The sequence below is a fragment of the Cucumis sativus genome, chromosome 6 (assembly GCF_000004075.3).
Source record: "Cucumis sativus cultivar 9930 chromosome 6, Cucumber_9930_V3, whole genome shotgun sequence".
Classification (NCBI taxonomy): domain Eukaryota; kingdom Viridiplantae; phylum Streptophyta; class Magnoliopsida; order Cucurbitales; family Cucurbitaceae; genus Cucumis; species Cucumis sativus.
In genome coordinates, this window is record NC_026660.2 from 19393934 (window position 1) to 19410116 (window position 16183).

The 16183-nt window shown below is 27.8% G+C and overlaps 1 protein-coding gene across 1 annotated transcript; it reads left to right on the plus strand.

Annotated features, from left to right (window-relative positions):
• The first annotated feature begins 8820 nt into the window (after positions 1-8820).
• Positions 8821-16168, plus strand: LOC101216977 (2-oxoisovalerate dehydrogenase subunit alpha 1, mitochondrial). Its single transcript, XM_011659135.2, has 8 exons — positions 8821-9144; positions 13852-13989; positions 14099-14281; positions 14355-14512; positions 14778-14877; positions 15127-15238; positions 15328-15653; positions 15777-16168. Exons 1-8 carry the CDS (start codon positions 8932-8934, stop codon positions 15942-15944), a joined length of 1398 nt encoding a protein of 465 aa, XP_011657437.1. The 5' UTR covers positions 8821-8931; the 3' UTR covers positions 15945-16168.
• The last annotated feature ends 15 nt before the right edge of the window (positions 16169-16183 follow it).

Here is a 16183-nt window from a genome sequence, read left to right on the forward strand (position 1 = left end):
TAATAAAAAAAAAGTAACTATAGGTCAATAAATGGATGATATACTGTATAATTATGATTTAATGACACTGTAATTATAATGTAAAACCTATATGGATTATTGTCGATCAACGCATTAGAGAATGCGGGTAACAAAGCGTATAATTACTCTGGAGACCCATACACTTAGTTTAGTGCAAGCTCACACGCTCTCCAAGCTTTATCATAACTAACATCAACCCCATGTTTCTTTAAGGAATCTTTGCTGCTAAAAATTGAACCTTCTTTTATGTAGAAGTCTACAACACAGGAATCCAAATCTATTAAGTCAACGATATTAGATGTACAATTGAAAGTTCTTGATAAGAAACCAAAAATTGAAAAAATTGATGAACAATATGAAGACATGATTGACAACAACATAAACATGATCATACGAGGAATCAGAAATAAGAGACATCTTTGTCTTCAACAATAGTAACGACATTAGGATATAATAAAAATAAACTTAAAATAAAATTAAAGGAATAATTTTACCTTTTATTAAGAATAAGTATATCACATTTTTCAATAAACTGTTCATTCCAATTTTGAAATTTAATAAGAGTGATGGGTTTTACACATATTACAAGTCAACTCCAACAATGTCTATTTAAATAATAAGAAGTTAGACAAATGAAATATTATAATGAAACTAAATCATTTTTATTTATAATATAGAGAAAAACTTACCAAAAACTTGATTTTCAAAATTGCTAGTGAGGGATCAAAAATCAATATGATTAATCTCTTTATTAAAAGAATGCACGTCATCCGTCTCTTCAATTTCACTACTACTTGTGAATGCAATTTCAATCTCGTCATGAACACTTAGATATCTACGATTCACAGTACTAGTTTTTTCATTACGAATGATATAATTTTTTCCTTTCCCTATAACATCATTGAACTTTTTGATTAAGTCATCGTACAAACAAATTTGAATTTTTGTTGCCTGAAGAGGAAAAGTATTACATTTTATATTATTAACAATTATATTAGAATTACGAAGAAAGTGATAAACAAGTTATATTACAAACAATTATTCCATGCATAGGGCAGTTATTTTAGAAGTAGAGCGAGGGGTAGAGCAAGGGATATAATCGTACCTTTAAAAGTTGACAAGGGGTAGAATCGTTCAAAAATGATTCTCCCCTTGAGCCACCTTTTATATAGTAAGGATATAAACATGTCAATTTTAAAGTTGTTAATTAATTTTTTTTTTCAAAATGACAAAAGAAAAAAAAACAATATATAAGAATTTACAAAAACCCCTATATACATAGAGGGGAAGTTACTTTCTTAAGCTAAAAGAAAACATAATTACACTTTAATAAATGTTGAAACGTAATTACACCTACATGCTTAACTTGTCCAATCAAAATGAGAATCCTTCCTCTTTATTTTTTAGTCTCGTTGCAATTATCTTCATTTTCCATTTTTGTTTTTCAGTTCTCTATCTTCCATTTTCGATTCTCCATCTTCGTTCGTCTCTATTTTCCATTTTTTTTTTTATTATTTCATCTTCTTCATGCGGACAAACCTTAATCTTTCCAACTTGAAGCGGACAAATCCTAATCTCCACCCTTCCTTTTGAAAGTTCACGTTCCATTTGAAGTTTCAGTTTCATCTTCAACTTCATTATGCATTTTCAAAAAGAATAATATAAACTAAATACGGTCTCATTTGAAGCACGCAAACACTATCTTCAGTTTTCATCTTCCATCTTTTATCTTCAAAGTCTATACCCTGCAATCTGAAACACTTGGGATTGAAGACCAAAGACTTTCACTCGGAAGAACCAAGGTACAAAAGTTGCATCTTCTTTGTCTCCCATGAAAAATTTTAGCCGATTTTTTTCAAAATTATTTAATTAATAAAATGTAGACAGGATTTGGGGTGATCTTATCTAAAAAAACACACTATCTTAGTCTATTTTGTTGGAAAAAAAAAAACATAATAGTAAATCTTTTTTTTTTTTTTTTGTATAACTAAAAAGGACGAAAGAGAAGAAGACCATGACGAATGCAAGACGCAATGGTTGATTAAGAGCTACATAGATGACTGAAAAATGGACTTAGAAAATCTGAAACAAACAAAACTTTAAGTAGCGGAGAAGATGAGACATAAGAGAATGAGGAAAATTCATTGACTATCAGTTAAAAATTCAATTTTAAAAAATAGATTAAGATCTAATATAAAAATTAATTTTAACTTCCAAATTATTAAACGTTGAGATTCAACCAATTAAGGCTGTTTTGAAATAAAAACAAGGGTCTTAGCCAATAATTAATTAGTAAATGGTTATTTTGAAATTTAAAAAATGAATAAAATTAAAATTTTCAACAAAATTGTTAAATCTCGAGATATTAGGAAAAAAATTATGATAGGGGTTGGATATGTTATTAACAAGTCAAAATTAATTACATACCCACAAATGCATATCACAAATTAATTACACTGGAGAGACTTATGATAAGAACGCAAATATTGAAATAATTATCATTCGCAAATGTTGGTATTTTAGTATGTATAAAATACCATGCACGTGTGGCACTCCCAAAATTATGTGTTAGTTGTACGTACTTTATTTCTTTAATAAGATAAACATCCAATTATAGACTTCTAATCAATATTAATAGAAATTCTAATTTAATTAATGTTATTCAATAAAAAATGAATATGTTTAAGCTTAAAAGCCTTTCTAAACACAATTAATGTAACTATTTTTCAATTTTAATTCATTTCCACCATCGTACGAATTAATGGTACCAAACTAATTATATATATACAATTAATTATATATGTGTACACAATGCTATATTTTTAGAATAAGTTTATTTGAATTTAATAAGAAACATTGAGAAACAAATTGGCAAGTTGTCACCGAAAAAAAAATACATGAAAAAAGAAGATTGATAAAATAATTTACATTTAAACAGCGGTTATTATTTAAAATTACACAAAGAAAAACACACAGAAACATTATGATTTGATCATTACAGTGTAACTATTATTGCAAATATATATAAGTAAATAAAATTTCAATTGCCACATAAAATTCATAAATATTCCAAACGAAAAACACTCTCATGCATTAATTGAAGCAATAATAGCTATAAAATAATATTTGAATATGTCATCATCATTTACTTCTTGTGTTGTATAAATATCTATCAAAAGTTAATAAAAAAGTAACTATAGGTTAATAAACGGATGATATACTATATAATTATGATTTAATAACAGTGTAATTATAATGTAAAACCTACATGGATTATTTTCGATCAACGCAATAGAGAATGCAAGTAACAAAGCATATGATGGCTCTGGAGACCCATGCACTGAGTTTATTAGTGCAAGGTCACAGGCTCTCTAAGCTTTATCATAACTCACATCAACCTCATGTTTCTTTAAGGAATCTTTGCTGTTAAAAATTGAACCTTCTTTTATGTAGAAGTGCACAACACTGGAATTCAAATCTACTAAGTCAACGATATTAGATGTGCAATTGAAAGTTCTTGATGAGGAACCAAAAATAAGAAAATTTGATGAACAAGATGAGGACATGATTGACAAAAACACAAACATGATCAAAAGAGGAATCAGAAATAAAGGACAACAATCAAACGCATCTTTGTCTTCAACAATAGTAATGACATTAGGATTACTGCCAACCATCACGATACAATGTAATTCAAGAAATTAAATATTCATAAGAGGAAAAAGAGATTAGATTGGATTAGATAAACAAGTTGGTTGAAAGATGTGTTCAATTAGACACATACTCCACCCAAATGACCAAGTGGAAGTTATGATAACGATTGTTTTCATCTTATCTAATGTCAAACAATACTCTTAAAAGTTTACGGTTCACGACAAGAAATAAGTTCAATTGACAAGATGAAGACATATTGACTGTTTTTTAAAAACTCAAAATTCAAAAATGAAATAAGATCTAATATGAAAACTAGTTTTAATTTTCTAATTATTAAGGGTTGAGATTCAAACAATTAATGTTATTTTGAAATAAAATCATGGGTTGAGATTCAACTAATAAAAATTAATAATTTGATTGTTTTGAAATTAGTAAAATGGAATAAAGTTGTTAAAATCTTTAACCAATCGATTGAGTCTCAAGATATTAGGAAAAAATTATAATAAAGGTTGTTATATCTCTAACACGTCGAAAATAATTACAAACCTATAAATGCATGAGACAAATTACACTTGAGAGACGAAATAATTTGTTCAGGAATGTGTGTGTTTTGGTATTGTATAAAATACCGTGCACGTGCCATAAGTGTCATTTGCTAAAAGAAAAAACGGTTTTGCCATTTTTCAAAATGACCCATAGAAACTTTGTTATATCCCTTATTATTCCATATAAAAACGACAAATTTAGGTATATACCACCATGCTAAACTACATTATTTAATTTGAATATACATAGTAATAGTAAATCTTTTCTGAAAAATTGCACCAAATAGCACAAATTATAAAAGGAAACAATATTTGCAAAATTGACAATTTTTTACCATTAACGTGGTAACTTTTAAAATATGCTAATTTTGCACTTTAATTTCCTTCATCTCATGCTATCAATGATGACTTCTATCACCGATGTCATGTCTAGTGTGTCAAAATATTTTTCATGAATTTATCACTGCTAACTTGAACTCTAAATTTCTAAATGATATAAATATTGATAGCATTATTTGAAATCAATAATTTATATCAACAAAGGTTGCAACTATATCAATTTCATTTATAAGTAATAGAAGCTATCATATAGATAGTATGCTATTAGTGATTTAAAGTTATTATCGATGACATGCTAATCCGATCTCTTTTCTTTGTCCATTTATGCTACAAACAAAGCTTTACCTTGATATCATTGATATATAGTAGCCTATTAAGGATATTACTTATAGTTGTTGTCAGTGCTATCATTTATAGATGTTATTAGTGATAGCAATAGAAAAATATCATTGATAGTAGTTATAAAAAATATCAATTCATTGCCGAATTAAACCTCATCAATTAAAAATTGAGATGTTTATCAAAGAGATATCACTTATAAGTTCTATCAGTGACATCCTTCTAATACAATTATTGATAGATAATGTTAGTGATATAATTTTACGTTGATAAAAATATATATATATATAAAAAAATACTTATAGTAGCTATCAAGAATATCAATTGATAGCAATATCGTTGATAGAAGATTTTAGTGATGATACCACATTTTTCAAATTGAAAGCTATTATTGATAGTAGTTATGAGTAATAGCAGCTAACTATAGTGATTGATATCATATTTCTCAAATTGAAAGTTACTTTACACTTCAGTGACTATCATTGGTAAAAACTGTTGCTAATAGTTATTATCAATTATACCAATTGATAACATATTTCTCAAATTAAAAGCTCTTTGATAGCATATATCAACTATAGTAACATATAACAACTATTAATTGCTATCAATGATAACTTTCTATTTAAGAAATCAGAAAAAAAAATATTTGTAATGGTGACAAGTTATCACAAATAGTAGATATCAATGATTTTTACTAATTGTAGCTACTAGTGAAAGCTTTCAACCTGAAAAAATTGAAAAGTGTTTGAAATAATTATTTATCAAATTAAAAGCTACCAATCATAGCAATTATCAGCAATAACATATATGACTGATAGCAATTATTAGTGATGGTTGTTACCATTATTGATAGATTCTATGAATGATTTTTTAATTTGACAAATTTGATAAAAAAAAAACATCCAAAATAATGGTTGGACCGGAGTATTTTAGTTTTTTTCTATTTTTTTTAATTATATACTTAATTATTTTATGTTTGTGCTATATATAAGTTACTATTTTAGGTTCTTTTATTTTTTTTTTTACCATTTAAACAACTAACCCATCTTTTCAAGAAATATAGCAAACCTTCCACAGCAATCTTCTATAATACCCAAACACCCTCAACCCAATATCTAATTTTGTGTGCCAATTTTTGTTGAGTATAGATTCTAATTCTCTCCTAGTTATCTCCTCATATTGTTTTGAAATTAAAGTAAAGGATGCAATCTCTTGTTTCTTTTCTCCAATTATCTAATCTATATATAATATTTAACTTTCTTATTTTATACCTTCTCCTACTTACCTTGAGTTGAAGAAAAGAAAAAAGATGCACTACAATCTTCCCCAACATTCTGCTGTACTTCATCAAAGTTCACAATTAGGCTAGCTTCATTGTTTCAAGAACAAAAGAAGTCGACTTCTACTTTACTGTAGTTGCTAATTTTACCCAAGAACAAAAGGAGCCATTAATTGAAAGCTGTAGAATCCAAATGAGGATTCATGTGTGATGATAACGCACCACTGTAGATATTTGATACTTGACAGAGAATTTTTATCAAAATGTGTTTGGACACTCCACGACCATTTATCCTGGGAGGGTACGTGGGTTTCTCTTCCTATCATCTCTCTCATAATTTTCTCAATTTCTTTTTGTGCAACTATAGTTGTGGACTAGCTACTTCAATGCCAAGATTTTAATCATCTTCCTATTTTTAAAAATAATATTAAATGTGAATGTAATCTATTGGAGTTAGGGTATTAATGAAAATTGCAAACTAATAATTAGTTAGTAATTTAATCATTTTGCCCTATTTTAAAAATAATACTAAATCAATTTTCTATATTTTCAAATTCAACCCTATAATTTGCCTTTCCTCTTGTTAGCTCTACCAAACAAATACCATACAAGTTGGTAAATTATACAAAATAAAACAACAACATACCCTACTAACAGGTTTACCTGTGTGATCCATGCATGGTCGAACACGAGAAGTTTTTTTTTTTTTTTTTTGTTCTAACTCATTCTAATACATGCAACAAATTATGCGATAAAGATTGAACAGTAAGTTGTATAAACAGTATGCGAACTTTTCCTAACTATTTACACTACGATGTTTGGTGGTGCAGGGTGACTATGGATTTATGATGTGATTAAGGATACTCTCATCTCAGGCCAAATAAGGAAGGAAGTATATTTAATTACTAAACAAACTAGTCGATGCCTTGATACTTTGATGCGATTTAGCTTTTCCAACTACGAATTAAGGTTGATACCTCTTAGTGCACTACCATACTCACTCACCTTTTGGGATGTAAATACACGAGTTTAGTAACATTAAATCACGACTCTTTGTGCATACAATAATAGTAGCCAGTCTTTGATTAAGGCCCACGCCTCTCAGTGTGTTTTACCACACACAATATCCTCTCAGACATGCATGTTATGGAGGAGCTTAGCGATGAGAATACATTATTGTATTCTATTAGCTACTTTCTTGGTTTAGAGTAAGATGCCTTTTAAATGATTCTGTTCTCTATTCTTTTTCTTCATTCAAATGATCATGGCCAAGATGATAAATGACTTGAGTAGCAAATAGTTGAATCGTGTATGGTAGAAGTATAGGTTTCTCATAAACCTAAAATGCATACTTTAACCAAAGATAAATTAAATTAATTAGTTGGGCTACCCTAATTGATTATTAATCACACACAATAAACCGTTAGGTAGCCCAATTAATTGATTATCAATTACCTAATTCTATTTGGCCGATTAGTGGATGTAATAGGACTAATTAATCTCATTTAGTTTAGTTAGAGGGTTAGGCTTTGATTAATCCTCCAACATGTGTATTTGGTAATTGATTGTAAGCTTGCACATTCCTTTCATTGTCTGTCTAAGTTCAATCACGTAATTAAGTAGGAAATGAAAAGCATCTTGTATATATACTGGAGTAAAAGTTGTTTGTAGCATCAATGAGTTTGATTAGACTTAGAAGTTATCGATGTGGACGCATAAATCAAATATATGTTTAATCAGGAGAAATCAAGGATCGAAATTGCGAAGGAATCCTCTTATTTTCATAAACAAGATTTTTGGGTTTCTAAGTTACATTTTTCACTTGCTTTTATTTTCATATATTTATAATTATACGTGAATTTAGTAATAATAGTAGTAGGGTTAGGTAGAAAATAGAAATATAAATTTGGTTAATTATTGAAAAAAAGAAAAAATTCATATATAGTAAGAAGTTGGGATAAACATGTGGGAAGCATGCACAAAGGAATTGTAGGTCTTCTGTAAAGGACAAAGGATAGTAAGTTTTTTTTTTGTCGGTTCAGATGAAAATTGTATGAACGGTTCCAAACTACGGCATTAAAAGCAAGTGGGGCATCACTTGTGGCCTTCCCTTTTCTTTTTTTATTTGGAAGTTACATTAACAATCCTCCTATTATTTTCAAGTTTTGACACCTGTCTATTATGGTCCTTTCAATTCCTAACATGCATTTTCTTCTCACGGTTAACAAACAAATTTAAATGATCGTGTGTCAAATATAAACGACCATTTTTCAAATATATTATGCACGTTCAATATCAATTAATCCAGATGTATTTTTAAAATTTCTCATTGTGGGTGTGTACGCTTCTTTCGTTTTCAAAATTGTTGGACGGCTAAAATAAATTAAAAAAGCAAATCCATTTTTAGAAAGAATAACAATAAAATAAAATAAAAAGAAGAATGTAGCACAAAATGAAAGCCCTAAAAAGGGTTAAGCACTTAAAATTCGTCTTCTAAAAGTTGGCATTGAAACCCATAATTAAGGAGAGGCCTGGCAGCCCCACCAATAAGTCTCATGAGCTGATAAGGATCAACCAAGCCAATCCAAAAACGACACTCCAACTCATCTCCATTCTCATCCCCTCTCTCTATTTATACTCTTTTTTTCACTCTTTCATACCAATTTCCATTTCTCCTCTTCTTTTTTTTGTTTTTTTTTTTGTTTTTCTCTTAAATTATTATTTACTTTTTTACTTCTAATTTTCACAATCACTATGATTCGGTTTGCACGATCCTCATCTCGGAATCTCTTCCACCGAGTTCTCAACCGAAAGTTTCAGTACTGTTCCGATTCTTCAATGGCGGTCCAGTGCGGCCGTCGTCGGAAGGATCAGTCCTCCGGATTTTTTTGGCCGACATGTCGTTTTGAATCTACTGAAGCTGCACGACATGTGGATCAACTTTATCTTCATAACCATGATGATCAGGTTTGGTTGTTTTGTTGTCTATTGGTCTTCTTAACTTTTTCTTTTTCATGCATGTGATTTTTTTTCTCTTTTCTTAATTATTATTATTATTCACATTAACTCTTTTCTAATTTCATTTGCTTTTTCCTTCATTTGATGTGACATTTTTTATAGATGTGGTTTTAACAATACCTTTAAAATTAAATTATGTGTGAAATTCAAAGTTTAAATTGAACCTTCATTTCACAAAGATTAGGAACTGAGTGCATATATACTCTTAAACAATTTGGAATTTCTTTAACATATTTTGAAGTTGACGAAACACATTAAAAATTAGGTACCATTTAGGTAAATTTACATTAATATAATAGTTACCATACCAAATGAATTAAATCTCCATAAATTTTATATTTGTCGTTTACGGTGGAATAAGTTTTCAATTTTCTTCTTCTTTAAGTTTATTTTTTTATTTATATTATTAATTTCTTCTTATTATTATTTCTACTTCCTTCTTACCATTTGTTGGTTTCCTCATCTAAAATTTCTTCTTTCTTCTTCCTCTCTCATTAATTTTCTTTTTTTCTTCTTAATCCAAAATTTAAATTATATTGGTACACGATCGTTTTCAAAGTATAAACGATCATGTATCAATATTTAAACAATCAGTTGTCGATTTCAGATAATTATTACTAATAGATCATTTAGCTTTGATACATACAAGATCGTTTAGACTAATTAGAAGGATACAAGATCATTTAGATAGATATAAAATCGTTTAGATTGGTACAAAATCATTTTTTCATGTGTGTGTTCGATAATCGTGGTATTTTTGTTATTTTTTATTGTGGGCTTTTTCCTTTATCAAATTTTTTCTATACAGTGTAAATATTTTCGTGTTTTGTTTTATTTTTGAAAAAACTCCTAAACTTTAGTGTGAAAAAAACAAGAGAAATCAATCATAGAGATAACAACAATAATGCTTTGTTGTTTAATTTTTTTAAAAAAATATCTTATTAAGTACTAGAATTATTTAATTTGAACTCGAAATCATCTCTTATCCTCATAACATACTAATACCAATTGACCTAAGTCACCTTTAGTAAAAAAACAAAAACAAATTAGATGGCCCTATATTTCAAAATGTTTTTAAAAACCAACTTTAGTGGCTATTTAATAGCATGAACTAACTTAATTAATTCTATTCATAATATTAATTAAGTACTGAATTAAGCTTACATTAATTACTAAATTAATTTTTGTATAAAGAAATAATAAATGTATCATTTACTAGTTTATCTTCTTATTTTTCTTCTCATCTAACAATCTCTTAACTTTCTCTTTTCTTTTCTTTCTGCCACCAACTTTTTTTTACAATTGACTTTTCTTATACTTATCTGTTCATATCAACATTTCCTTCTCAAACCTTAATTCTATTTCTATTTAAACTAAACATATAGTTTAATGCGAATTAACGTATACTCTCTTTCGAATATTTAGAAAAATTAAACTCCATTTGTAGCTACTAAATTGATAGTACTCAAAACAGAATAAAATAAAATATTTTAAAAGTTTCCTCCTTCAACTCTTTCTCCATAGTTTTTCTCCAATCTCAAACACTTTTTTAATTGTCAAATCATACAGAATGTCACCAGTTCACTTTTAAATTGATTTATTTGCACTTTTCTTAATTCCATTAATAACTTATCTTTTCGCAAAAATAAAAATGCCTTATAACTTACAATGGAAGGGATATAAATTTTGAATTTCTTTTAGTTGAATAATTAGTGTTTAAATTTTAAGGGTGTTTTTGGGTGATTTGGAAAAATAGGGTAGTTTTATATTTAAATTGAAAAAAATGGTGATTTTAAAACAATCTAGGTAAAAAGGGTTGTTTTTTTTTATAGTGGATTCCTTTTTTATTTAATGATTTTAAACATCACTTCATCACTTCTTAGTCTTTCCTTCTTTCTTTATCATTATAATTTCTTAATTTTAATAATTTATTAACCAATTATATACTTCATGATTTTTTAATTTTTTTTCACAAATTCATATTTATTAATATATACTTAATTATTTTTAACTTAATAATTTATTATTCTTATTTTTTTAATTTTAATGATTTATTAATCATTGTATTCCTAGTTATTTAAAAAAAAATTCATATGGACTATTATTTACTTAATTATTTTAAACTTAATGATTTTTTTAATAATTTATTATTCCTATCTTTTTTATTATGCACATCCGTATATTTTGTAACGTGTTAGGTAATTTTTTTCTTTTCTTTTATTATTATGATTTTATGATTTTATTTTCAATCTATTTAATAACATGTTTATAACGTTTTGATAATTTTGTCAATAATTTAAACTATAGAAAATGATTTTTGAAAAGTTTATGTAATTAATCTATATGTTTTTCTTTCTTTTGTTATTTTGGATGTATCAATTTCATACTGTAAATCTTAAATCGATACCGTTTTAGAAAAGATGGATCCAAATACATAAAATTTAAATTTAATTAAAACATTAAAAGAATTAATCGATCATACTTATAAATAAAACATTAAAAGAATTAATCAATCATACTTATAAATAAAACTTTAAAAGAATTAACAATGTTCATAATACATATACTTTTATTCTTGAGTATTTGGATCAATTTTTTTAAAATCTGTGGCAATTTAAGAATTACAGTATGAACTCGATACATTCAAAATAAGAAAAGAAAACATATAGATTAATTATATAATTTTTTTAAAAGATATATTTTATAAACTTTAAATTATTAGCAAAATTATCAAACATGATAAGATTGTTATTGAAAAAGATTGAGGAGAAAAAAATAAAAAAAGAAATTATCAAACATAATTGAAAGATAGGGAAGTGCCTAATAAAAAATATAGATGATAAATTATTACAAAATCATTAAGTTAAAAATAATTAAGTATGTAATAGTAAATAATAAATTTATAAAAAAATATTAAAAAATCATGAAGTATATAATTGGTTAATAAATTATTAAAATAAAAAATTATAATGATAAAGAAAGAAAGAGAGAGAATAAGGAGTGATGAAGTGATGGTTAAAAAAATTAAATAAAGAAGGAATCTACTAAATGACAAAAAAAACCCTTTTTATCTAAATTGTTTTAAAATCACACATTTTTTTTCAATTTTAAATATAAAACTACCATACTTTTCCAAATCACTGTGAATCACGGGGAAAAGGTTATATAATCTTCTTTGTTTGGAAAAAGGGTTATCATAACCCTTTCTCAACTCTCTCCATCCTTATTCCTTATTTCTTCCTCCACTCTTTCTTATTTATAATTAATTCATTTAAATTTAAATATTATTTAATTTATTTATTTTTCATTTGTAATTTGTAATTTATATGCTTATGAATTAGGTTAGTTTTAATCTTTTTATTTAAACAACATAGCTTATTTTTAAGTTATGAATTTGGTATAATTACATTCATTTTGATTTCTTCTTTTACTATTGAATTAGCTTTTTGTTTCACCATTACAAAAACTATAATGATTTGGTAAATTAAACATATAAAATTTGTGTATTGAATTTAGAATGTGAATTTTAAAAAATAAATAATTTAATCGCATGATTACTTAAAAAGGTAAAAAAATGAATGTCTTAAAAATAATAATAATAATTTTTGCTCTTGCATTGTGTTCCATGTAATTGACTTTGGTTTATAACTCCCTTCCTAGAAACTATTTGTTTTTCGTATATTGTTTCGTTTGAATGAAATTATGGTGTCAGCCATTGGTTTATATTAATTGTTAAATACACGCAATTTGTGTATTGCATTTAAAATATCAATTTAAAAACAAAAGTATAATTTATTGGTACAAAACACTTGCATAAAAAAAACTATGAAATGGAAATCGGAAACTAATGGAGCTTGTTTTGCGAAAACATGACAATTTGGTAAATTGAATATTTGTGTATTAAATTTAAAATACGAGTTTGAAAAAATAATAATTTTCATAATCCTTTCCCCCAAAAAAAAAAATACTGAGTTCATAACTTTAAGGGTATTTTCATAATCCTTTCCCCAAAATAATAATTCAAATTTAGAATTCATATTAAAAGTTTGGGTATTTTAAAACTTTTGAAAAAGTTCAAAGATATTTTTAACACATGGTACAAAGTTTTTGAGTATTTTGTACAAATTAACCTAAACTAAATACAAATTGGTCATTTGGTACGTGGAAATGGAAGATTTGAATATTTAAACTACTTTATTTATTTTTGTGTAATTGTAAGATGTTTCGATATTTTTAGGGATGATCGAGCATTCTAGAATTTAGATGTCCCCAGAACAGACGCACCATGTGAGGAACATCTTTGGCACCATTTTTTTCTTTTTACATTTCCTTTTGCCTTTCTTCACTTGTTTGCTATTTTCCTTCTTCTTTCCCTCTTTTGTGTGTCAACGTGCATTGTATCAATCATGATACACATAAGTAGACTTCAATTCAAACCAAAAAACCATATGTTATCAATACTCTCTCAATTTTTCTCTATTTTGATAATGTATAAGTATAAGATCCTCCTAAACCAAACACTGCCATGGCATGTGCTTCTTCTAAAATAAGTTCTAATATTTTAAATCTAAATTCAAAGGAGAAGAAGAAATGGGCAATAGATTTAAAAGTTTTATTAGAACGTAACTTACTTATAGAAATGTTTAATTGGTGTAGGAGTTGGATTTTCCGGGAGGAAGCGTTCCATTTACAAAGGAAATGAGATTCATGTCCGAGTCCACTGAGAAGAGAGTTCCATGTTATCGTGTGCTTCATGAAAATGGGGACGCCATTACACCACCCAATTTCAACCAGGTCTTACTAATATTACTATTATCTAAATACATACTATTACTGTAATATGTTATTGGTCCTTGTACTTCTTAATCGCTACATCTTTGTTCCAATTATTGAAATTTGATAGTTGACCAAAGATGTAGCAATTAAGATGTACAAAGACATGATTACTCTTCAAATAATGGACAACATATTCTACGAAGCACAAAGGCAAGGAAGAATCTCATTTTACTTAACTTCATCTGGAGAAGAAGCCATTGCCATTGCTTCTGCAGCTGCACTTCTCCCCGATGACGTCGTTTTGGCTCAGGTAATAAATCAAATTACATTTTTGTGTTATATATATACATATATATCTTAATCAATTAAACTATCATTTGCAGTACAGAGAGCCTGGTGTGTTATTATGGCGTGGGTTTACGTTGCAAGAATTTGCAAATCAACTGTTTGGAAACAAAGGAGATTATGGAAAGGGTAGACAAATGCCTATTCACTATGGCTCCAACCATCACAATTACTTCACCATTTCATCTCCCCTTGGGTAAACTCTTGTATCCTATTCACTAACTTCTCTATATCACTTTTTTTTTTTTTACTCTAAGTAACCCCACAAACTACATCAATTTGAACGTTATTAAATTAAAAATAAAGTGGAAAACGTAGGATCTACCAGTATTTTTTAAGATAAATTTATAGTGTGAATACAAAAAAGTATGATACTTTTGTAGTGCTATGAAGTTCCTTTGATTTTAATCTATGAATTGCACACATATTAAATATACTTTGTTTTTCAATTTTTTTTGTAGAACGCAACTTCCACAAGCAGTTGGCATTGCTTATTCTCTTAAAATGGATAAAAAAGAAGCATGCGTTGTGGCTTATTTTGGAGATGGTACCACCAGCGAGGTATATAAAGACTCCAATAATGAAATATTTTTTAAAAAGTGTCAAAAATAACTCTCACCAAGTTTTATCTTTCACGTTTACCTTCTTTAATTGAAATATCAAAGGTTGGTTTTATGATTCTTTTTTTATCTACCAAAACTATTGACTTCCAATTTTTTACAAAATTTAAAAAATATACCAAAAATTTTTTAAAAGATAGATTCTAAATTAGATGACTTTTTTTTATAACGAAATTGAAATGATAAACAGGGGGATTTCCACGCAGCATTAAACTTCGCAGCCGTATTAAGAGCGCCGGTGATATTCATCTGTCGCAACAACGGTTGGGCGATCAGCACATCAATCGAAGAACAATTCCGAAGTATACAAAAAATCTCCTAATTAAAATTTCTTCTATATCAATTATTCCAAATCCTTAACTCTGATTAAGATGTTGGCCTTGATTTTCAGGTGACGGTGTGGTTGTGAAAGGACAGGGTTATGGAATCCGAAGCATCCGAATTGATGGAAATGATACCCTAGCTGTTTACAGTGCGGTTCGTAAAGCTCGATCCATGGCTATCAGAGAGAACATGCCAGTTCTTATTGAGGCTTTAACTTATAGAGTTGGCCATCATTCAACATCTGATGATTCGAGTAAGTATCGAACTACTGATGAGATTCAGTATTGGAAAATGGAGAGGAACCCTATGGATCGCTTTGCTAAATGGATCTCTAATAACGGATGGTTTAGTCAAGAAGATGAGTTGAACCACAAAACCACGGTTAAAAGACAGGTAAATCTTTATTTATTTTTGAGTAAATGCAAAAACTGAGCATAGTTTAATTATATCCTTGGGCATGTAATTGTAAAATTGATATCTAATAATGGATCGATGGTGCTGATTTTGTTGGCTCAGTTGCTAGAAGCAATTCAAAATGCAGAGAAAACAGAGAAGCCTCCACTTTCAGAGTTATTCAATGATGTTTATGATAATTTACCTAAAAACCTTCAAGAACAAGAAGAGGTACTAAGGCAAACAAGGAAGAGATATCCTCAAGATTACCCTTCTGATGTTCCTCTTTAGATTCTCTATCAAACATCAACTGTCAACTCTCCAAATGGAAGCTTTACCCAAATAAATCTTTTGATACAATGTTGTTATATCAGCTTTGTGGGTTTAATATCATTTTCGTGATATGGCTCTTTGGGAACTCTTGGCAATGGTGTTGATTGTGTAAAGTGATATGAAACATGAGCAAAACTTTGTTTATCGTGGGAATGTGTTGCAGCTTATTTTGATGTACAAAATCAAAGTGCTTGGTC